Source organism: Sceloporus occidentalis, unplaced genomic scaffold (genome assembly GCF_023333645.1).
Source record: "Sceloporus occidentalis isolate IW3139 unplaced genomic scaffold, rSceOcc1.0.p SCAF_95, whole genome shotgun sequence".
NCBI lineage: Eukaryota > Metazoa > Chordata > Lepidosauria > Squamata > Phrynosomatidae > Sceloporus > Sceloporus occidentalis.
The window spans coordinates 3,333,118-3,358,648 of record NW_028317075.1 but is presented as its reverse complement, the minus strand read 5'-3'; the positions used below and the strand labels follow the sequence as shown (position 1 = coordinate 3,358,648).

General features: G+C 39.7%; 1 protein-coding gene across 1 annotated transcript; it reads right to left on the bottom strand.

Annotated features, from left to right (window-relative positions):
- On the bottom strand, positions 1 to 25,002 carry LOC149284338 (phosphatidate cytidylyltransferase 1-like). The gene is made up of 13 exons (XM_089496907.1): positions 24,946 to 25,002; positions 10,381 to 10,508; positions 10,139 to 10,235; positions 7,716 to 7,813; positions 6,594 to 6,733; positions 5,692 to 5,750; positions 4,337 to 4,419; positions 2,524 to 2,611; positions 1,784 to 1,852; positions 1,466 to 1,618; positions 890 to 1,006; positions 246 to 349; positions 1 to 133 (listed from the first exon to the last, which is right to left on the bottom strand). The coding sequence occupies exons 1-13, from the start codon at positions 25,000 to 25,002 to the stop codon at positions 1 to 3; spliced, it is 1,326 nt and encodes a 441-aa protein (XP_089353033.1).
- Between the last annotated feature and the right edge of the window lie 529 nt (positions 25,003 to 25,531).

Sequence of the window (25,531 nt, the reverse complement as noted above, 5' to 3'; positions counted from 1 at the left end):
TTATAGGTCAGGAACAGCTGCTTGGATGAGCCCTTTCTCAATCAAATAAGCCTTCAAGGTCTTGTAGATGTTGAGCTGTTGTTCAGGTTGTAAAACAAGTAGCTGCTGCAGAACTTTGCTTGGGTTAGGACCCCTGTGGATGGTTAAGCAAGGGAAAATAAATAAGCAGGCAATGTGGCCGTTTCCATAAGTTAAACACTAATATGCATAGGTCTTGCAAATGAACTCAATTTGGATTTCCTTACCTTATAAAACTTGTGATGTACACATGGACAAAGGTAGCCATTAAGTACTGACAGTCGAAACGATCCATGATACCTCCATGCCCAGGAATAGTATCAGCAAAGTCCTAATAAATGTCATAGGGTCAATAAGTGGAATAATTTTGGGCAATGCATTTCTTGGAAAATAAGACAACCCAAGAAAAATAAAGCACATTCACAAATTGCTGTTTGCAGGAGATACCAGTTACAGGCCTCTACTACAATGTCCTACTGTAAATCCCAGGATCAAATGGCAACATTTTCCCAATGAGGAGATGTATTACTTACAATTGAGCTTCCACTAGGGTTTCACATTATTAAGCTAGTATGTAAGCAACACAAACACCCAGGGAGAGTAAATAAGTAGTTCTTAAGCTGTAGCAATGCTCAAAAAAACTGCAGCACTGCCAGATACATCATGAGGCAAAGGGTGGACCGCTACCTGTTACTTCTATATTAGATGGATAACACTGCAAATGCTGAAAGACTGCTGAGACTTTATTAACAATGATTTTACCTGTTTTTCTGGAAACCTGCTCTTACCAAACATACAGAAGCATACAGTATGAGGCACACAAGGTTATGTGTTTATAAATCTGTCCAAATGTCAACTCTCTTAAGCTTACCTTAATTTTGAAGGCTCTCTTAAAGCCACTGGCAAAGAAGCCACCAAATGGTCCAATCAAGGATCCAAAGGTCGACAGTGCAATACTGTGAATCTGGAATGGGTACATCCTTACAGTCTAGGAAAAAAAAAAAAAAAACATTAACAAAGTTATGTTGGGTCCATCTAAAAATGATTCCTGTGTGAAAGAATGGTGTCAATAACTCAGAGCCCTTCATTCATCAGCCTAAAAATATGTTTTATCAATTAAGGCCTATGTCACATAAAACCTACTGCCATGTACAGTACAGGTGTGTGCTATAACTGCAGTATTTTGAGGCTATAACAGGCACTGCATACTCAAACGGATGTTTCAAGAACTCTAATGTCACTGATCTCACTATTTTACATTAGAGACCTCTAAACGTGGGCAGACAACGGTCCTGTAGAATGAATTCTACAATTATAAGCAGAATCAGCAAACAATATGTAATGGAATAATTACATACATTTCAGAACTGCTCAGGTATGTGAGGGACAGAGGGTTGCGCGTGGGTTTTATTTACAATCATTCCACCATCTAATCTAAAACGCTCACCTTTCCAAGGACAGCTTGCAGAAACGGAGGAACAGAGTAACTGTGGATTCTGAAGATGTCAGACGGCTCACACTCAGCAGAGAAGCTGTTTGTTTCACCGTTATATTCCAGAGGACACACAAAATACTGAAACTGTGCCAAGATGTAGGCAAACTGCAAACAATGGAACACATTAACCAGTGGGATATATATTTAAATATTTAGTAAACCCTTCTCAATTTCTATTACCCTAGATTTTGAGATCTCGTAGGTTCCATGGACATCGTTACGAGGACTATAATATAAGATTTCAAACAGGGTCTTAATTTGAGTACTTACAATAAATCCAAATACGACGGTCAGGAAGAAGCCTCCAATAAACCCTTCCCAGGTCTTTTTTGGAGACAACTGTTTGGAGACATAAAACGAAGCACTTTTTCAACTTCCTAAAAAATTGCCCAATGGACAAATACTTTCACTGCTTGTTTTTAAACCTGTCACATTTAGTGGGAATCCATTATGTATTGGTTTTTCATGATACCTTAGTTTGCATTTGAACTGTGTAACAGCTATTGTATTAGATTCCACACTTTTACTTAACATAATTAGGAAGTTCACCAATAAATCATTTAACGCCATTTCATATCCATAAGTGGTGTCGGGCACCTGATAGACGGATGTCAGCACATACGGGCTTTTTAAATATACACACATATCTTTTTGTTTTCCTTGTCGAGTGGACATGACTGAAATAAAAGATGTCCCTGACCCTGATCTCAGTGATACCTAAGAGACCTGCTTAGCTTACATGCGACAATGCGATCATCACAACATAACTCCCTGGGCTGTATCTATGGATTCCAAGTTTCTGTACCCAGTGGCTACAAATCACTTAAACCGTATACTGTACAAGGTTCATGAATGAGATTCTTCATTGCCCACACAGTTAAACTGTGCCTTCTTCATTCATGGGATACAAATGTGGATGAGGCCCAGAAATAAAAGACCTTGTACAAGGACCTCCCTGGAACACTTGACAAGTAAGAGGGTCACCTCCTCTCATCATAACCCTTACGTACCTTAATTAATGGAGTCCTGCCAAAAAAGAACCCAAACAGGTAGGCCATTATATCATTGCAGATAACAATGCACGCTGGAACTAAAAACCTAAAAGAAATGAAGATCCATGTCAGACAGATATATATATATAGATTGCACATGATAAAGCATCAATTAAAAGTGCTTATCTCATAGAAGATTGACAGTAGATAAAAATCCAGCCCATGTAGGCCGTCACCTTAAGACAACATTAAGAAGAAACTCTCCTAAACGCCGCACATTAGGCATTTAAATGCACTCAAGTGAAGATTGATGTACGTAAATGTATTTATCTGTGCCCTTCAAACTATTCTCAATATAAATCCAACCGCTTCATAACTTGACTAAAAACTTAAAACATTTTTTGTGAAGGAAAAAGAAATACCGGTATTACTCAAGTTATAAAATGTGAGCCCTGCTTAAAAAAATGAAAAAGACTCTTATGTTGCTTAGGTTGCCCAAGCTTATCCCTAGGGATTCCTGAAAATCCCATACATTTAATTGGATCCACAATACAAATAATTCTCATTAAACACTATTTTTTTTCAACTATCAAGAGAAATTGTGAAATCATCAGGAACATTACACTTTCTTACATCAGGAAAAAAGGGGCAGACTATATGGGTCAAATAGTTCACATCTGGCCTCAAATTCTATTGGGTAAGATCCTTTTTAAATATTATACTAGAAACGCTTTTTATACGGACTTGTCACGGACATTAAAGTTAGAGGTTAAGAAGAAACAATAAATATAAAGTAGGGCTTCCAATTATATTGTAAGGCTCCATAGGTAAGATTTTCAAGTTTGCAAACCGACTCCGGTGTACTTTGATCATGGGAGTGATTGCTCCTTTCTGTACCAGCTGTAATCTATACTGAACAAAGTTTAGGTATCAGAGCAAATCAGGTTCTGTTTTGGCACCTGACATATGAAGCTAAGCTCTGTAATTGGTTTTTTTTTATTCTTCTTTCCACGCATGGTTGGCACAGACCTTTACCTTCTTTGTATCAAGTACACACTACTAAATGTCAAGTAATGACTGTACAATGAAATGTGAGGAGTGGTGTTGGCTGTCTGCGCTCTATAGTGATATCACCCACAATACTTTCCGGTTTATGTGGAACAGTCACGGTTTTGAAGGCACTGCTCCGCAGACCTGCCCTACTGTTCCACTGTGCTGAAAAAGTACAGACCTCAATCTCAGCTCTACATGGCCACCTTAGTCCTCCAGCTCATCTGGGCTGGTGAAGTAGGTGAAGGTTCCTGCTCCTGCCCCCACCTATTGTAACTTGTCAAAAGTTTCCACAGTTTAACCATATGTTACTTTTTAGTTTTTTCTAAGCTCCCACAAGCTAAGAGTGGAATTCGGATGTATCCCTTCATACATTTGCACTGGAAGAAGACTGTGATGGCTGGAGTATCCCTTAAATGACTAGCATTAGCCAAGCAAGTATGAGGACCTAACAAGAAAAATGATTTTAATAAACTTAAAAAAGTGTTAGGCTAGTAACAACAAAAAACACTAATCACTTAACGCTTTCTTAAATTTTTTTTTACTTAGGCATGAATTCACCAAATAATACAGTCTGCAGGCAATCTGGCCTTTTTCAACTAATTGATTATTTTGTGTAACAGAAAAAAACAACCCAGTTAATTTCTTAAAACTTCCATTAAAATCCACAGTACTATTGGTCAGGCTGTAGACAATTATGCATCCATAATGTTAATATACATGAATATGAATAGACGGCAAAATTCGACAAATAATCCAATTATGAGACGAGGGTCCTTACCAGATCATTCCATCAAACAGATTTTGGATGACTAGATGAGATTGAGTGACCGTGATCAGCAAAGTGACATGTGTCCATCCAAACTGTTAATGGGGCAACAATGGGACAGTCAATGTCGTTATGAGCAGACAATTTGATAAATTACTAAGGGGTAAAAAGTTCTCTTGTAAAATGTTAACTTTTTAATGTAAAAAAAATAAATAAAAAGCAGTAGAATCAAGTAGGTATCTATGGCAACAACCAATCACTATCTAATTCTGTATCATTATAATTATGGGCAATTATATATAATTTTACATTTCTGGGAAGTATAAAAGGAATTACCATTACCATTCATTTTAGTATTGCTGATGCAATATCACTACATTATATGCTCCTAATTTTATCGGCGTGTTCACATTATTGTGCACCTATTTATTCACAAAAATGTATAGCAAGATCATTTTTACATTACCACAATAGCAATTTTGCTTGTTTTGTCCCTTTTTATGCCTGATCTAATCTAAACTGTATTCCCACCCCAAACAATATAGTATCCTTATGAAACGTTCTTGCATTCTATGTTGAAACACAAATGTCTTAAATTGCTTAATTGTTGGATAGTATTTTAATAGAATTATATTTTAAAGATGGCCCTGAACAAAATAATATTTTTTGTTAATTAATGAAAAAAAAACTTAAGGCCTCCTATAATGGCCGATAACATACATCCGCATCCCTTAAAGCAGGGTTCTCAAACTGCGGCCCTCCAGCTGCTGCAGGACTACATCTCCCATACTCCTCAGCCAGCCCCTTAGCTGAAAGAGCATTATGGGAGATGTAGTCCTGCAGCAGCTGGAGGGCTGCAGTTTGAGAACCCCTGCCTTAAAGTACCCACATGAGCAAAAAGTTCTAGATATCTCTTCTTGGCATTTAAGGAGTTTATATTTAAAATACGACGATACACTCAAATATAATAAATGTATACAATATGTACCAGAATATAAACCAGGAAAAAAGAAAATGAGCATTATGATCATTATTATCACATAGTATACAGCTAGCCACAGCAGGCAACAAATATTTAACCAAAAGTGGCAATATGTAAAATATTGTTCTTCAAACACAAACTGGGACATGATTTCAGTAAGCCATTAGAGCAGTATGATCTCCAGTACTTATTTGTTCGTGAACTTGCAACAACCGTGTAAAATTGTAATCGTGTAGACACTGACGGACGAAGAACATTGATTTGTCCACCCATGCACAATATATTTTGTCTATGCACATGAAACATAAGCATCTTTCAATCCCACATGTACATGCAGCATTGCCATGGTTGCATTATTTAGTAATGAAAGATTATTAATACACACCATGTAAAATTGCAGGCGATATTGTTTCTTCACTAAGCTGATTACAAACATGCAGAAACCTGTATAACAAAAAGACAAAAACATGCAATGGCTTAACATTAAATGTGCTCTTAGTACAAAACACACACAGGATGCAGAACACATTAACAGCAACTCTTTCTACTCATTAGATATATACATATATGCACACTAAGGGTCTTCCTGGGGCCTATTTGTTTGTGTAGTGAAAAAAAACCAAAAACACTTCTATCAATCATTCATTAAGTGAACTCTTAACACAAATAACTGTTTTTTAATCAAATCATTCAACACTCTATGTGTCCTAATTGCGGGACACTTGTGTTGGGGGATGAGACTAAAGATCGTGTGGTCAGATCCTAGTGAGGCATGGTCAGGACAGGACGACCTATCCACCATAACCAAGGAGCCACATTTAGGTGCAAGGTAGCTGTGCTGGCGCTGCAATGGAGGTCTGTAATGCAACTCTTTATAAAACAATTAACAAATACACAATCTTTATTGTTCTTACCCAACCATATGGTGGACAAAAAACTAATTTGGCGGAAATGCTGAATGTTAACTCACCTGTCTTGCGCTTACATCCCTTCTATCTACTTATTAGCTGTGACAAAACAGCCTTTCAGCAAAGGGATGCAAATTAACTGGAAGCAGTAGGTGGATTATCCATTAGCCTCACTGGGCACATGCCTAGGGCCCTTCAGCTCTGGAGGTGAGCTAATGGATGGCCTCCTGATATACTCCCACCAGCCGCATAGCAGGAGCTGCACTGTGCAGGTTATTGTAGCTGGGAGGCGGGTGTGTAGTTTGGTCATATTACATGTCACAGTTTCAGCAACTCTCACCATATGAGAGACGAAAAGGAGCCACAAGCGTAATCTTACCTATAAGATATAATGCAAATGATATGAACCGATGGTAGCGAACGAGAAACTGCAGCAACTCCTCTCTCTGTACATAGGTTGCAAAGTAATCAGCCAAGGTCTCTCCATAGAAAAAGTAGTTAACACACAATAAGAAGTACCTGCAAAAAGAGCATTACATTTATGCTAACAACTTTCTCAACATTAAAAAAGTTTGCAACTTTGTATGTTTTTTCCCCCATAGATGGTTGCTGAATACATCCTACTTCAAACATAAAAATGAACTGTAAAATATATTTCTAAAACCTTTTAGGTATGTTCTTGCTTGTCTATGTCAAGAGAAATGAGAGAATAAAAATTAAGAGCCAAAAATACTTTCCACATAATAGTGCCTTAATTGGAACTGCAGGTAGGGTTTTCCTAACGAAAAAGTAAGCAGTTTATAAGGTTGTCACCTAAACTAGAGAAAAACATTACTCATATACCCCTCTTTCCATAAAAATGCTAATGTTCATGCACTATTGTTTAAAGTTCTACAAACATCTTAGCTGGTCTCCTTCATGGTCATCTTGCCTTTATACAATCCATCATGAATGCTGCTGCCAGGCTTATGTTCCTTACCCATTACTCTACTAACACTTCCCCCTCTCGGCACTTTTCACTGGCTGCCAGTACACTTCAAGATAAGATCCAAAACCAACAAATAGCAGATCTCCTACCTACATCTCCCCACTTGTGTAAACATACACATCCAGACCCTCAACTCATCTGATGATCCTCTGCTCTCAGCTTTACTTCTCAATCTTATAAACAAGACTCAAGTGTTGGCCTTATTGGATGAGTGGAAGACTCCCCCTAAATAATATTTTTTTACACTGGCAGGATAAGCTATATTATATATACTGTATATAAAGTAACATTTTACAAGTCAAATATTTAATATGGAAATTAAATATTTGAAATATTGCAGCTGGACACCAGGATCGAGGTCCCTCCCATAACATAACGTGTTCTTTAGTGGATGTCTGTATCTGTATCTGTGTAGGAAAATTTCCCAGTATATTTCTAATTTGTCAAGTTGAAACCATTTTTTTTGTTTAGTTTTTCTGACATGAGACCGTAGGAGTCACAAAAATCACTTACCAGCTCAGGGTCCTGAACCATGGAAGTTCATAGGATTTGTAAACTCTGTGCCCAATGGAGATTATTTCATGGAAGCATTTCACTTGAATAGCAGATACCTACGTAACAAGAGAGAAAGGGAAGTTATTAAAACTAATATTAATCAAATGCTGTGTTCAGTTGTATTCACAAAACAATCCATGCCACAGTTGTGATCATAATTTTTTTCCCTTAAATTCAAAAAATATTATTTTTCTTATGCGTGTTAAAGGATTCCTGACAAATCTTTTCCAGTGTGACTAATGTTATGATTTATTTAATTATTCACACTGAGTAATCCTGTTTGTACACGCACCTGACGGTGCAGGTTTTACATTTTAGGGTATTGAAATTTTGGTTGTTTTTTTTGGGGGGGAGGGTGGTGCTTCTAAATTTACTTTATATGGTTACAGCTCCCAGCAGTCCAGAAACCCCAGTGTCTAACCCAGCTAGTGAAACCACCTGGACTAATATCCAGTTAATCAGATTGCTTTTGTAAGCACAGTGTCCAACATGGCGTCTGTGTTTTCAGAAAATGAGTGGAGGGTGTTTCTTGGTGCTCGAATTATGAAAGTTGCTAACTTTGTGGCCACACACTAGCACTCAACTTACAACAGACCAAGCGACTGATTCATAGGATAAATGTTTCACAGAGAACACACAATAGCCTTAAAGCAGCACTCTATTCCATACAAAAGCCTGCTAACAGCAGGATTAAAAGCAATCATGATGTCGAATTTAGGGTTTACAATATCTGATAATGGTAGCTGCTCTTAAAAAAAAGCCAACTTGGAGAAGGTTAATGCTAAATGACCGACCAACCAACAGCCTGTGGTTCATGCCGTATTCACACTGACCTTCTAGGGCACTCTGACACCCCACTATAATGACAATCATGGCGTATTTTATAGCATCTTAATGTGCATGTTTCATGTACAAAGGAGTTACTGTTTATTAGCAAAATGCTTACGCAGGGCAGTCAAAAGGACTGTTCCAGTGGTTTTCCCAGTACTACTACTACTACTACTACCGCTACCACTACCACCACGGACAACTCAATATTTAGAAATGAAATATTTACAAATATAGTCCCATGTGTCCGCTATGGGTGAACACAGCCATGGGAATAGGCTATGAAAGACTGCACAGCTCTACTTGTCAACACTGTCTTCAGGACAAACTACACGAACAAAGTACATATTGTGGAAACACATGCCATTTGTGCGCACATGAAGCAAATTAGAAATCTTGCACTGTTGGGTGTGTTTTAAGCAAAGAATCGAGGCCCTGTACTATACTTTGGACTGAAAGAGAAAAACATCATCATCCATGAGCTGTGTTTCCCTACATTGCAGATTCATTTAAGTGGCACTAATGAAATATAACATATATATATATATACATGCACACATACACACGCACGTGAGTGCTTTTTTGTAAAGATATATAGTATGTGGCTTTAAAAAAAGGGAGAATTGTATTTTCCTGTGGTAGTAAAAAAATATGTATGTAATACTCATCACAAAAAGTTGGAACTTTATAATTTTTTTCCGTTTCACACAAGTACTCAAGTACCCATGACTCTTTGTTATTTGTAAAGCTAGTTCTTAAGGGCTGGAAGCCTCTCAGAGATTGCAACATACCGTACTCGGGTAAGTATGGTATCAAACCGTCTACGCAAGCCTCGTATTGTTGTCAGAACAGCAAAACATGTCTGCATTTTTTACAATATTATGCCATCATCTACTGCATTTCTCATGCCAGCTTAGGATGGTATCACCCCTAAGTGTCCGAAGGCCTGCTAGGAAAAGCATTACACAACTGTGGCGAACACTGCATTTGCGGCTTGTAATTCACACCGGAAAACCAAGGTATACCAATGAAAATGTTCCTGCTTCACGTAACAAAAACCTACTTAGCATGCATTACAAGGTTACCTTCAGATATCTACAGAAAAAAAAAGGGTGGAAGTTCCCCTTTATTATCTTCTACTGCTTCTTGCAAAGTATGCACTTCTGATGAAACTTATCTGTGTAGCCTTACACAACCTTCGATAATGGAGTTCTCAGGTTAATAAATGTTTGTAACACCAGCTACCATAATTAACGTATGGTCTCCATCTTTTTAAATCACTTATATATTATATTTTTCCTGATTCTCAGCGCAGAGAATTTCTATGTGATTTTATGTGATCTTTTTTTTTTTATATTACACAAGATTAAGCTTTTATGAAATCCTCGACGCGATTGCTTTTTCAATTTAAGGACAGTCTTTGTTTGCTGTGTTTCAGCTACCTAAAAACTTTTACCCCTGGAGACACATCTCTTAGGCATGCGTTAAAATAGGGGATAATAGAAATCAGTGCCAAAGAAGATAAATATTTAAGATTAAGTTTGCAAACTTACCAAAAGTATCAGCATGATTGGCCCCATGTAAATGAGCAAAAAAAACAATGATATCATTGATAAACTAAAAATCCCACGGATCCACCAGTTTTTCCACCTGCAAAATACAAAAGTCCACATACATGTATATGTATAAAGAAATATGATCAAATATGATAACATAAGAACTCCAGATTTCAAGTTTACTACTTTATGATACAGAAGGAGAAAATATTCTTGTGAAGATATTGGTACCAAATTACCTTGAAGACAGACCAGACAGAACCCCTTTGAGGACCTTTGGAGTGCTGTCAGATGAGGGAGGGACATCTGGGGCCTCAGATGGAGTGTTGGCCTCTCCTTCCACAAATTTGTCATCTACGACTGGTTCCTGTTGGGAAAAATGAAGAACAAGATGATATCAATAAGATCAACTAGGTGGTAGGATATGACTCCATACCCAACATGAAGCAACAGAACATATTCACTATTTATTATAGGTAATTTTTACAGCATCCCAGTATTATTAAATAAGCATATCAAATAGTTAAGATTTTAAAGGTAAAATGGAATCACTTTACACAGATCCTGAAAATATACATGAGATGAAATACTTGAAGATCATTAGTGTTTAGAAGTTAAAAATGTGGAAGTGGACAAGAAAGCCTCCCACTGGAAAACTTTGCCCAACGACACAACGTTGCTTAGACCCATAATAAGTATTGAGGAGGCTGTGGTAATCACGTGATTTGGTAAATTAAATATAAGTGGACTAAACAAATAGGGAGGAAACAGAAGGAAGTGCTAATGAGGTAGGAAGGTAATGAACATGCTGCCAAACTGAAAATGTTAGGGGGAAGGTGAAAATTAGGGGGTATATTAACCTGTGGAAAAAGGAAATACATGGCTTGATTTTTCCCTTTAACGTTAAAAAATGTAATATTAATTATATGAACAAATAGCCCTGAGGACCACATCCTTGTACACTTGCCAACGTATTACACAGTGAAGTTACACTACGACTCTAAGCACTTGCAGCTAAAAACTAGAATTGGGCTGACTCAATAAGTAAAAATAATAGTGTTTGCTATTGTGGGCAGGTGTTAACATGTTCCACATTTTGATTACTGGCTGGGAAATAAAGTATAAACAGGCTTATGGAATCAATACACTTTTCATCATAGCAAGTACTCTTTTACATGCTGGGAGCTCCAGGTCGTCGGGCATTGTACAGTCTTATTGAATTTCCTGTTGGATCCTGTGTAAATATCAAACCTGATACTGATGGCACAGATCAAGAGTAAATGTTACCTTAGTCAGTAGTTTCCTTGTAAAGGTTAGTGAGGCTTAAAGGCAAATTTTACCCAAAATACAGAAAAATCAGCTATATAAAAGGCTTTGGCTTTTTTTTTTATTATTCATTTAAAACAGCAAGATACATATTTGTTAGCAATTTTTGAAGGTTTCATTACAATTATTAATGTTGTAGGTTTACATACTACTCTGCCATGCTGGCACTACAACTCATTGCTGATTTGTCTTTACACTAGCATAACAGATGGGAATGGAATGGGGACTCAGGGGGGAGGGATGGTTGGGGGTCGGCTCCCCCATAGGGATTTTTAGACTTTTTAACCCCTCATCACCATTAGAAGGGGGTATAAAGAGGCATTTACCCCCAGGATTATTTAATCCTGACAATTGTCAGACCCCCTATTTTAATGCGAGGGGGCTCGCAAGTCACCTCACAATTTTTTTGGTAGCCTTCTGGGGCTCACAAGCATCGATTAGTGAATTTGGGAGTTGCCTGCTTTCTTCAGCTCACAAGCACCTGTATCTTCTGCATGCCAATGTTTTTGCAACTCTTAAGCAGGGCCGGCCCGACAATAGAGCCGAGTGGGGCAGCCACTCCAGGCGGCACTTTTTAAGGGGCGGCACTTCGCCACCCCAAGCCCTTTTTTTTTTTTTTCTTTCTTTCTAAAGCGAAAGAGAGAGAAAGGGGCGCAGAGTGGTTTTCGCTTACCAAGCTGTCAGTACCCGCTCAGCGCCCCTCTCTCTCTCCTCTGCGGCGAGTCTTCCTGTTCAGTCACGGTGCCGGCTTGTAATGCTGAGTGCCGGAAGATTTCCGGCGCTCAGCATTACAAGCCGGCACCGAGACTGAACAGGGAGATTCGCCGCAGGACTGCTGAAAGGTAAGTACAAGGGGGGGGGGGGGGAAGGGTAGATAATATGGGGGGGGTAGATATTGGGGGGGGCGGCAGGGACGGAGGGAGAGGAAGGGTAAAACGGGGGGGGGCGGCATTTTAAAATTCGCCTCAGGCGGCATTTTGCCTTGGGCCGGCCCTGCTCTTAAGCACTTGCACTTCCGTGAACACATCTGCCTGTGGTATAGCAGAAAACAACCATATTCTGATTGTATTCATTCTAACACGATATGAAGACTGCAAGAACACACACGTCTATATATGTATGTCTCTAGATTGTAAGCTTGCAAGCAGGGCTCTCTCCACCGAATGTATCGGTTTGTCTTAGTCTGTCAATTCTTGTCATATCCCTTGAATTTATGTATTGTATTAAGCGCTGTGTACACTGTTGGCCCTATATAAATAAAAATAATAAATTATATAATTTTCAAACTTAAACTGAAAAGTCCTACTTTAATAACAGAAGAAATAGAAAGAGCTATTGGTCTTAAGAACTTTTCATTTGCCCATTTACCATCCAATTACAGCTGCTACACAGCTAAAGTTTATTTTCATTGCTTTTGTTATTGATGATTCGCACGCTGCTCAGTCCACACTTCCACTCCTTCGTTTACCTAGGGCACAAAGCCATGTGTGCAAACATTCCTCCTGTATAATTACCTTTAACAGAATCCCTTCCTAATCCACTTAACAGCTACTGCATTTAAAATATATCTTGCATATCAAAACATGACACTTCTCCAATTTACCACCTATAGTTAGGATCTTGGTAAATTAAATACAACAGGAATTAGCCATAAATATTGTGCAAGGCAAATAGGGTTTACTCACCAAAAATTGGACCTATTACTATTAAAATAAAAAGAAACTAGTATTGCTATTGAAAGATTTAATTTGCCCCAGTGCCTCCACACCCTGCTTATTTTGTGTGTGTCTATAGTTGAGGCCAAAAGTTTACACAAACCTAGGCAAATTTAAGTTTCCACAACACCACACATTTCTTGTAACCATAAATCTCTTTTGGCAGGTCAATTGAGGCATCTACTCTTTTCACATCAAAAGTAATCTAATTCACTATATTAGAATTCCAGTGGCTAACTGTGCTTTTAAAGAGCCAGGGAGATTTTAGAAATTGATGTAATGACTTTTAGGGCTCTTCTGCTTGGCCAATTGTCATAATTAGGAGTTAAGTTGAACCATTCCTCTTTTCCATATTTGATGTACCCACCGAAATGATATATCGTTTTGTTATATAAAAAAAACTATACTAAAATAAAGGGGAGAAATCATGCTTAGAATTTTCTTCTACACAGTAGGTGCAAATGATGAACAATGATCCAATGGCACCCCATGCTTTCCTGCGTGAGCGTGGTGTAGCGGGTGGCCTGAGGCTCCTAGCGGGGCCACGAAATCTACGGTACACTACACCATGTCCCCACAGGAAAGCATAGGGTGACGGATTCAGGATGGCAGAAGATAGGTAGCGGCATGGCGGGTCTCCATGAGGAGAAGGGGAGTAGTGTATGTGAGTGTGTATATACTATAGTGTCAGTCAGTGTGTATGTGTCTATATGGTGTAGTGCTATAGTCAGTATGTGTATTCATGCAGTATGAGAGTAAGTATGTATATGTATAGTGCTGGAGTCAGTGTGTATGTGTCCATAGTGTTAAAGTGTATAATTTTATATATGTATAGTGTTAGCCAGTGTGTTTGTATGCATGTGTATAAGAGTGTACTGCTAGCGTGTATGGTGTTGTTTATGTTAGTATGACATTAGCATGAGTTTGTATGGCAGCAAACAGCGTTACGAGTGTGTGTATTAGTGTATGGTGTTAGCAAGTGTGGATGTTAGTGTGTGTTACTGTAAGGTGTTAGTGTGTGTGTTACTGTATGGTCCAAGAGTTTGTAAATGTATGTTACTGTATGCCAAGTGTTGACAAACCCCGGTGCCAGGAAAAGAAAAACATGATTGGGGAAGAAAAAAAAAGCTGGCTCCTAACTTTTTTGGCTTGCTCTTAGATCCAAACCAAATTTGTCGAGCCCTTTCCTAAGGGGAGCAAACGGGTTACACAGTATTCCTGAAGTAACAAACCTTACTCAGTGATAAAAAAACAGATGATAAAACTCTGAAATTGGGGGTTATGTATATAAAGTGATTCTGGTGCAAACCAAAACAATGGAAAAAACGTACCAGGAAAAGCAGTATACAGTATAAATACACTTCCAGGGGTGTAAGGAAACCCTCTGTGCTCTATGTGTTCTCTCATTGATTTCACTAGTAACTTTACTAATCAGGATATAGTGGCTAAATGTTTGCTTTCAAAGTTAAAAAAAACAAACAGTAAAAGTTAGATTAAAATATAAATAAATGTGGCAAAGTGCATGGTTTGTCTTGACTTTTTCAACACTTTCTGGTTTTAATTTTCTATTAATTCAGACATACAATATATGTGTTACTTGTTTATATTTCAAAAACAGCTTAAAATAATGGCTCCAAGCTAAAACAAAATATCCACTTGTCATATATTTTAACAGAAATCTTTGAAAAAACAAAACAAATGCAAAAGGGAAAAATCTAAATAAATATTACAAGAAGCAAAAAAAAATTCATAAATCAAAAAAGTTGAACAAAAAAAATTAATCATTGCATTTCATGGTTACTGGAATGATCAACTGAATGATTATTTGAGTAACATGTCTGTATTGGTTTACCCAAAATCAGGGCAACACAGTCCTTGAGGACTACAACCATGCCTGGAATTTTGTGTACGTTTACCTGTGTAAAATTAGTTTAATACATTTTTAATTGAGATCCCCGTGCTTAAACAATTGTGGCTCAAGCACCTCTAACTTAGAATCAAGGTTTTTTCCTATTCTGAACGCATGGTATTTCAGCTATTGGAGATAAAGGTTGGATTAAAGGTTGCAGGTTGTCAATATTCCTGAACACAAAAGAACATTCCTTTGATTATTCAAAATATGAATATGGATGGCTGTTGGGTGCAAAGAAAAAAAAAAAAACACCAGAAAAGTATAATAAATCTAAAACACTATTTTGGTTATTTTAATAGAGAAGTCCCTGGAGATCTGGAAAAGATTGATGGACTTCCCAACATATACAACCCTAAACTAATCCAGGATTGCTAAAATTAGCAAGAACAGCTAAACCAAAAGGGATTCTCCATGCACAACTAGATGAAAATAAGGTTTACTAATGTCCTATAAATAACACAGCAGTGTTTATGAATGCCTGGCTGTCTCAGATGTCCCTTGATAAATGTATCGCAGAGGGTGTAGTGCTTGTATTTATATGCAGACATAGTAAACATGGATGCCATGACTACGTACTGCTAGCCCCTAAAAGACTGAACTGTTTTGAACATAACCATACGGATTATAGCACATACCACAGACCAAAGTGAAACTCACTTAAAGCTGCTATTAGCCCTTAAGTTTTGAAAATACCCTGTCAAATCATCACACCACATGAAGCCTGTAAGAGGTGAAACACATTGTGGGAGAGCATTAATGGCATTCTATCCCAAGTTGTAGAAGAACTGTGCCCTCAGAGACGGCTTGAAGAACTTGGGAACAGTGATCAGGATGACCTGTTTTAAATTGTAAAGTATTTTATGAACTTTTTGTGTAATAAATCCTGTTTACATGAATACTCCCCCTTTGCTCTATTTGAGAATGAAGACCGGATAATTGTGCCATCTCATATTTGGCACAGAAGCCTAAGAGGTCCAATTGAAAGTGCCGAATATAGTGAGCAGTATGCTCATGAAAGAATAAGTGAAATACATAATCTATATGTGCTTATTCCTGATACAGACAATATTGCACTATGAAGGAGAACTGATTCTGCTACAAAAGCTGAGATACGTTTGGAGTGCCTATTTTTTTTTAATCATACACAGTGTTTTTACAGTTTGACATTATTTGATTATTTTTAGCACACATCTTCACTTTTCTACCGTTGTGTCAACTTTATTTTGAACTTGGATAGTGGAGTGATGCCGAGCTTAGATTATGTTGGTAGGAACCTGGTGCTCACCAAGTCAACTCCCTACAATACTTATTTCTGTAGATTTTGGCAGGGCTAATACATAACTTGGTGAACGGTAAATGGAAGATTTGTCAGAAGGTTTTGGTGGCTAAGTAAGCTAACTTAATAAGTGAATAAACCCACTAATTAACCCAGTCTGTGGACGACAAAAAAAAAAAAAAAAAAAAAAAAAAAAAAAAGTACACTCCAGGTTTACCATAGTTATCACAGAGGTTATGACTAGTTTTCTATAGGTCTCTTTGTTCAACTGGGTAGAATGAAATGGTGTAGATGGTCTTTTCACCTACTGTATGCCGGTCCCTAACATGAAATGTTACAGTTATATACTGACTACTTTACTGCAGCATATGGTTTATAAAGCTGCAAATACCATTTTTAAATCCCTGAACAATCTTTAAAATGAACAAGTTCTATTTGTCATTTTATCCCTTCTTTCATTAGAAGATACATTCCCGCCAATTAAGATTAATGCCACAGGTCCTATGGTTTTAAAGTCAACTTTAACCAAGCATCATAAGTCATTTCCAGAAAGCCTAAGGTGTTCTGTTTCCTCCTGTCATGTGAAGTATAGGCATCCATGCTCCCAAGTGCCAAAAAGTAAGGCCATAGTGGAAACAAGGTCCTTCCTCTTCAGGAACCACACCATCCCCATTACATATGTAGTCTATTCCTACACCCACTCCCACAGCTAGGCCCCCTCCAGAGAGGGGCCAAAAAGGCAGATCCACTTCCCCCACCATAAACTGAACACAGCTCCACTGCAGACTTTCTATCAATCAAAACCATATCTGAATAAACACATTTAAAAATAACACACTTGCTGAAAACAAGAAAAAGTACTTGAAAAAAGAAAAATGGCCTCAGTGGATGCCAAAGTCTGAGCTTAAGCAGCTCTGTAAGAAAAAAAAAAATGGTTATGGCTGCGAAAGGAGGCTCAACCAGTTATTAAATCCAAAAAGATTCACTTACTTTTTCCACCAGCACTGTGAATGCTTATGGGGTGTGTTCAATAAAGAAATGAAAGATTATCATTGTTTGTGTGTTATTAGCTTAAGCATATTATGTTTGTCTATATTCGTGACTTAGATGTAGATTAGATCACTGTTTGTCATTCCAAAGGGTTCATTTACTTTTTCTAAATATATAATATAGATTAAAATAACTAATCTATAGACACTTATTTAGCATCGGGTTATTTAATGCATAGAACTTCAAAATGTAGGGTTTGGGAACAATTATAAATCCACTTTAATATTTAACCAATTATGATGCTTACAGTCCTAAGGACGCATAACCGTGGTGGCATTCAGTTATTTTACTTTTAGGACTGCCATCAACTTCCTTAATACTAGCAGCATGGAGCGATTCAGACAGGTCATTGATATGGGAGTTAAGTATGCAAGTTATATTCCTTATCTGCACGTTACAATAAACTTGTTACATGCAAGAAATTGCATAACCTCTACTGAGCCTACTTTCTGAAAAATGGCATAGCAGTATTTTATTATATGTTTCTAGATTAGTTCCCAGGGCCGGCCTTTGGGGTGTGCGACCTGTGCGACCGCACAGGGCGCCACACTCCAGGGGGCGCCGCCGCCACCGTAGCGTACCGCTGCCGCCAGCAGCGTACCTAGCGGCGGGGGGGGGGGGCGAGCGGCACCCGGTGCCGCTCATCAGGGGGGCACCCGGCACCCCTCCAGAGACGGACAGTAATGTCCGCCGCTGGAGGAGCAGGCTCGCAAGGGAGTGGATCTCCCTTGAACCCGGCTTAACATCACTCAAGGGAGCCGGAGGTCTGTTAAAGACCTCCGATACCGCTCCCTTGTGATCCACGCGGCAACAGCTGCTGTGCGCCGGGGTTTGTTGTCAGATCCCGGCGCACAGCACTGAAGCCGCGCCCACCGCTGTCCGTGCCCTCTGACCCGGAAGAAGACAGAAGAACTGAAGAAGAAGAACGAAGAGGAGGAAAAGGAGCTGTAAGGAGAAAAGAGGAAAGGTAGGAAAGCATTCAGTGAGAGTGGATTGGTATGTGTGTGGATTGGTATATATGTGTGGATTGGTATATATGTGTGGATTGGTATACGTGTGGATTGGTATACGTGTGGATTGGTATACGTGTGGATTGGTATACGTGTGGATTGGTATACGTGTGGATTGGTATACGTGTGGATTGGTATACGTGTGGATTGGTATGTATGCGTGTGGATTGGTATGCGTGTGGATTGGTATGCGTGTGGATTGGTATGCGTGTGGATTGGTATGCGTGTGGATTAGTATATGTGTGGATTGGTAAGTGTGTGAGAGTCATGGGTGTTATACTGTACCATTTCCAATGTCTTTTTCATGATCTAATTATGCTCTAAAAGTACATCATAACTCCCATCACTCTATACTGTTCCATACAGTGGCAGAGCTGGGAGGCAGAGGCCTTGCACCCCCACCGCAGGACTCCTGAAAGGTAAGTGAACTTCAAAGAGGGAAAGGGTAGATAGTTAGGAGGGCGTATATATAGGGAGAAGGGAGTGAGACAGGGGAAAGGGGGTAGATAGGGAGAAGGGAGTGAGAAGGGGTAGATACGGCAGAAGAGAGTGAGAAGGGGTAGATAGGGCAATCATACTCCTATCATGCCAAGTCTGCGAGTAAATCCTGGAATCTGGGTATGCCTGGGCATGATAGGAATGTGATTGCTGTTAATCATATATATATATATTTGATATATATAGACTTGAAAACCGAAGTTGTTTGTGTGGTTATTTGGAAAGTCCCTGGAGTGCCGGTAACTATTTTTGGACTTATATATATATAATATTATTTAATTGTTTTGTCCTATTTTGGTGTGTTACTTACTTTAAATAAAAGTGTTAGATTTTTTTATGGTGTTGGGGGGTCATATTCGGTTTTGGCCAGGTAAATGCTGCACTTTCGGTTTCAGTCCAGAATTCGTTTCGGTGCATCCCTACTACTAAGCCAGACAATTAAGTGGTAGGCCTAGACCACATCAATGTTTGGCGTAGTATATAGTGATTGGGGTTTTGTTACAAGTTTTTATTCCTTTCTTTTTTTGGGATGGGGGGGCGCCAGAGGAGTAGTCCGCACAAGGCGCCAGAACACCTAAGGCCGGCTCTGTTAGTTCCACTGTACTTTTCTGTGCCCGATTCTTATGAGACCTTAGCACCTGCAAGCCCACGATTATTTCCACCTGGCCTACTGTTATAGCTATTCTTCCTGAAGTGAGCACTTGTAATCCAGATACATTTTGAAGATGTTTATGGAATTATATTTTATTTATAAAGTACTAATAAAAATACACTACAATTAATTATTAAAAATTAACTTGTGTGTTTTGTTTTGAATAGGTTGGGAGACATGTGGTTTAATCGCTTTGTCCCCAGTGGTGTACCTAGTACATCATCTGTAACAAATGGTCCCACTTGGTGGAGTCATCGCAGCTGAGCACTCCATGACCAAAGTCTAAAGCAGATCCCATGTAATGTGATAGTTGCTACACCATGGATACAGGTAAACGATAAAAAAGTGCTTGTAAGCACTGCCCGGCATCCTCATTCCAGCTATGCCTGAAAGGGCTGTCAACTATTTAGTGAAATAAGGGCTAGAGCAGAGGTCTCCAAACTATGGCCCACCACAAGTGTTTATATGGTCAGCAGCAACTTGAGAAGTTGCCCAGACGGCAGGGACGGACTGGCCTACAGACATACCGGGAAATTCCCGGGCGACCATGTCACTTGGGACCGATCTTAAGTCCCTCCACCCGAATATGTGTGATGGTGGTCGTACCTATAAAAGAGATCTGTGCCAATCGAGGAACATATCTCCCATCCACTGCGTGTCTGCCAGTCAGCGTCGCACTGGATATGACAAATATTGCATTACAGGTTTAGATGAACTGAGAAACGGTTGGCGTTATGTTCAGTTGATCTCTGTTTCCATGTAGTTCTATACCTGCAATGAATGCGTAAGACCTGCATCCTTTCTTTGTAATTGTTACATTTCTCTTTTCTGAATAATATCATGTTGATTACCCAAATAAAATGTGTTCATTCATTTTTAAAACTTTTTTTCCTCTGGTCCGTGAAAAACGTGTATAAGAGCTGGCCCTCATACAGAAAAGTTTGGAGACCCTTGGGCTAGATGAATTAAGAAAAAAAATCAGTGATTAGTATCTAAAATAGATGTCCATGTTATTAAAACAGATAAAATGTGTTTCTAAACTATTTACATTATTGTATAACTTGGCAATGCATTACTTTGGAAAGGGATAGGCTATTTAATGCAATAACACCTTTTTTGGAAAGTCTGAAGCAACATTGTTAAGCCAGAAAAACAGACTATTATTGTTTGAAAAGGAATTAACGCTTATTCTTTGCTTCTGGCATAATTCTGCTTCTAAGTGAAATTAGGAAGCACATTTCGATCAACTTAGAAATTAATTGTTATTAAAATTTTATGTAGTTTCTAAGCCTTTGGACTTCATGGAAATGAAGCTCTACAGCAATGAGTGGCAAAACTAGCATATCGATTACCTGTGATCATTTTAAAGGGAAATTCCAGCCCTTTGCATGCACTTTAATGCATATGATAGCTAATTGATCCTTTGAAGTGTTCATTTGATCCCACCCATAAATGAATGATGGCATAATGCAGAATAATAATTCCCTCAGGTATGTGGCTTGCCAGCTGAACACATTTCCGGCTGCCTGCACCCATGTGATTAGCATTCTCCGTTAGTGCTTATATTTAGGGATAAACTCAAATGCCCCTGTTGATAAGGCCAACCTGCAAGTGCATTAAGAGTGGTGTTCTTAACAGATCTGTATAGTGTTTCCACAAGAAAACACTCTGTGTGGGACATGGAGACAGAAAGGACTGCCCTACTTTATGCACGGTACCACGTACGCAGGGACCGTGGGATTGCGGTACCAGATCAGGCTGTTCCAAAAATTGGGACAAAGCTAGAGCTCTGTGGGATAGAGTGGCAGAATCGGGACTGTCCCCCACAAAGCAGGACAGTTGAGGAGCATGCAAACTGCAATAACATGAATATTTCTTTAACCGTGGCACAGCCTTCCTACTGTTGGTCCAGAGACAAAGGAATGCAACATTTCAAGAAGAGCAAACAAGCACTCAACCAGTGGCGGAACTACCGGGGTCGCGACTGCGACCGGGCCCCGGCGGCAGGGGGGCCCAAGCCAAGGGGCCGCCCGAAATCTTTTTTCCGTTTTTGTTTTTTTTAAGTAAGGCAGGGGCGTCCAACATTCGGCCCGCGGGCCAAATGCGGCACGTGAGACCTCGAGGTGCGGCCCGCGTAAGATCGGCAGCCAGGGCAACCGATCTTACGCGAGCCGCACCTCAAGCCCTGCTACTTACTTGTGGGAGGGTCTTCTGGACTGCACAGAGGAAGCGGAGTTCACGTGACATCCTACTTCCTCTGTGCTTTAGCAGAGAAGGCAGAGGGAGGCCGCGCTGCAGTGCAGGTAAGGGGGTGGGGAGGGTGTTTGAATGAGTGTGTGTGATTGAGGGAATGAATCTGTGAATGAATGATTATATGAATAAATGAGTGTGTGTGTGTGTGTGTGTGTGATAGCATGGATGTGTAAGTGCTGGAACCTAGGCATGATGGGACTGTGATTGCTGTTAGCAATCACACTCCTATCATGCCAAGTCAGCCAGTACATGCTGAAACCTGGCTAGCTGCCCCCCTTGTGTAGTGATGCTGCCAGCAGTATGGGGTCTGCACTTACAGCCACCCTGTACCACCATGTACTGGCTGACTTGGCATGATAGGAGTGTGATTGCTAACAGCAATCACAGTCCCATAATGCCTAGGTTCCAGCATTTACTGGATGGTTGTGTAAGTGCTGGAACCTAGGCATGATGGGACTGTGATTGCTGCTAGCAATCACACTCCTATCATGCCAAGTCAGCCAGTACATGCTGAAACCTTGCTAGCTGCCCCCCTTGTGTATTGATGCTGCCAGCAGTATGGGGTCTGCACATCACTTACAGCCACCCTGTACCAGCATGTACTGGCTGACTTGGCATGATAGGAGTGTGATTGCTAACAGCAATCACAGCGAGCACAGTCCCATCATGCCTAGGTACCAGCATTTACTGGTTGCCTGGGTATGATAGGAGTGTGATTGCTGTTAGCAATCACACTCCTATCATGCCAAGTCATATTGCTAATTTTGTCCAATTGTGTGTTACCTACTTTTATTAAACATGTGAGTTTTTATTATTATTTTTAAAGGTGGGGGTCATTTTCGGTTTTGGCTAAGTGAACCCTGAATGTTTTGGTCCAGAATTTTCATTTTAGTTCATCCCTAGAATAAATCTAGGGAATCCTGAATTTGTAGTCGCAAAACTTTCAAGGCCCAGAAATCAGTGAGAGGAAGAGTAAAGGTTTTGTGTCATTTTACTCTATTTTAATCTGCATATTTTATTAAAGGCCATATTTTTTGTCACAGTGAAAAATGAGTGCGGCCCGCGCACGTATACAATTCTGATGAAGTGGCCCACTGCAGAAAAAACTTGGACACCCCTGGATTATGCCCTTTGTACATGCGCCCCTTTTTCTTTGATTTTTTACAGATATGATTCAATATGTAAATTGAATTTGTTGAATTAGTTGAAAAAAAATTGTTGGGTAAAAATCATGTTTTTTTGGGGGGGGTGAGGGGGTGGGGGGGCCCTTAACAGATTCTCGCACCCGGACCCTGAGGCGTCTAGTTACGCCCCTGCACTCAACCATGATGTTTATAGAATTGTAAACTCGTAAGAGCTAGATTACTAGATTGTTAACTCGCAAGAGCAGGGCCCTCTTCTCCTTTGCACCAGTTTGTTATTGTATGTGTTTATAAATTGTTCTAATGAATGTAACAGCGCTGCGGAATCGGCCGGCGCTTTATAAACAAATGTAATTTATGTAGTAGAATCTAGGAAAGTCTATTGACCTAAACCTAGGGATGAAGTTGCCAAAGAATAGTTGATGATAACCGGAGGGTATTTTTATGGCATTATTCTAGGTCAATGAGGAGCGACGTTGGCAGATATAATACAAATGAGACCTTCAGCTGAGGACAAATCACAGCCAGCTGGGGCAATGCAGTAAAAAGTAGCCTATTTTAAAATAATAATAATTGAATGTATATTTTCACAGAATTTATATAAAGATTTTTTATGTGTAAATAATTTAATACTAAAGCACTTGGCTTATTCTTTAAGTTTCCTCACTGAAAAAGGATGCTTATAATTGACAAGTAGGTCTGGACCAGTCCAAAGAAACCAGCAATTTTTTTGGATGCTGTTTTTGTGTGATTTAATTGCACATGTGGAAGCGCAAGTAAATCACACAAAAACAGCATCCGAAAAGTGTGTGATCTATGGCTGCTGGTTTCTTGGGATTCTCACAAGGAACCTAAGCTGAGAGGTCCCTTTAAATTTCCATAGTGTCCCCTTGCAAATGTATTGGAGGACTACTTGAACAGACACATGGGATCGCACCAAAGGATCCATCTCGATGACCTATTCATTTCACCTAGACAAATACTAGGCATACTCTATCCATAGCATACACACACTTTCTGGTTCTTCTTCATGGGCCCACCTGAACCCAGGTCCCAATCTGAGCATTTCTGACTGGCCCACAACCATTGGATTTCCCAATACTGGCCTGGTAATATATGATGCTTCTACTTGAGCATGTGTACGATGATCAATCACATGTACATCTGTAGGGTGAGCACAACCTATCCTGCATAACCAGTTTTTTCATTAACCTGTAGTTGTCACGGAGATCATACACAATGTAGAAGGCAAGGCCTGTTGTATAATCCGTTGCTGGCACAGCTTTCATACACTCTTTCATTCTTAGTTTTAAATCATGATTTTAATATTATTTCACAAAGTATTGCTACTGGTCGATACCGATTCTTTGGGAAGAAGCAGCTTTATAATATAAGAAGTTGCCAAATTTTGTAAATATTTGTTTTCTATCCTTATGTTGCCACCTCTGTTCTTGTAAATATTGTAGTAGAAAAATAAACAAGTCTTGTTGCTAAGTAATATTCAAGGCAAAAACAGGTTCACCAACATAAAGTCATGATAAAGAGATCTGTTAAATTTGGACACCACAATGGAAAAAAATATCAGTGGAGGTAATACTTTGCAGCTAGTTCAACCTACCTGAAAACAGCTAACCCTAATTGTCACATACCTCGGTGTAAGAGTGTGTGTGTGTGTGTGTGTATAGACATAAACATACGTACACACATTTTTAAACATAAACACACAAACAGGCATATCAAGGGAACACTGCAGTCAAAATTCATAACCAAGATGTCTGTTGTATGAGAGCACAAAACATGAATCCCAAGGAGGTCATAGTGCACGGCCACATCCACTAAGAAGTAAACAGGTGAGATAAGGATTAAGGCAGCTGGTGGCAACATAGACACTTAAGGACAGCACGCAAACAACACTAACACTCATCAATAAGCAAGGGGGTGCGTGGCTGGCAGGGGTGAGGGACACTTACTTTGTCACTGTAGTCCTGTTCAGGTTCCTCGGCTCCTCTCCTCCTGAGCCCATCCATGGCAGGGCTGTAAGCAGGGCACGGGCAGGGGCAGGGGTATTACCACGGCCAGGTGCAGGTGAGAGGGGATAAGAGATCGCAGTGATCGGCTGAGACAAGAGGCGGATCACACGCCACCCGGAAGCTGGAGAGACGAACTCCTGTTACTATTATTATGTTCTCATTATGACTCCTCGCCAACACTCCCTTGTTCCTCCCCTGTGCCGTCTTCTGGGTTTACTCCAAGAGGTGCGGAGGTATCATGAAGGCTGCACCCTGTTTGCAGTCGCCAGGAGGGAGCGGTTGGTATCACGCTGTCCTGTGCCCTCCTGGAGGTGACTATCTGTGCAGTGCAGCTCTCCTCCCCCTTGTGACGAGTGGAGGAGGAGGAGAGCTGTGGTGAGAAAGAGAAACAAGGCGAGAGACGCTGTCAAAGTTAGAGGAAAAGAAAAACAAAACATTCATCATCTTCCAGGATTCAGACCTGCCCTAAAAACCAGGAAGGGGGTAGGAGGGATGGATCATGGGTGGGAAGATGCCATAAACATGA

Excerpts from the sequence above, each read along its gene's own strand:
- LOC149284338 (XM_089496907.1), bottom strand. The coding sequence starts at position 25,002 with ATGGATGGGCTCAGGAGGAGAGGAGCCGAGGAACCTGAACAGGACTAC. Across the intron at positions 10,236-10,380 it reads CTGTCTGGTCTGTCTTCAAG|GTGGAAAAACTGGTGGATCC; the intron begins GTAATTTGGTAC and ends TGTATTTTGCAG. Across the intron at positions 1,619-1,783 it reads CCGTCGTATTTGGATTTATT|TTTGCCTACATCTTGGCACA; the intron begins GTAAGTACTCAA and ends CATTGTTTGCAG.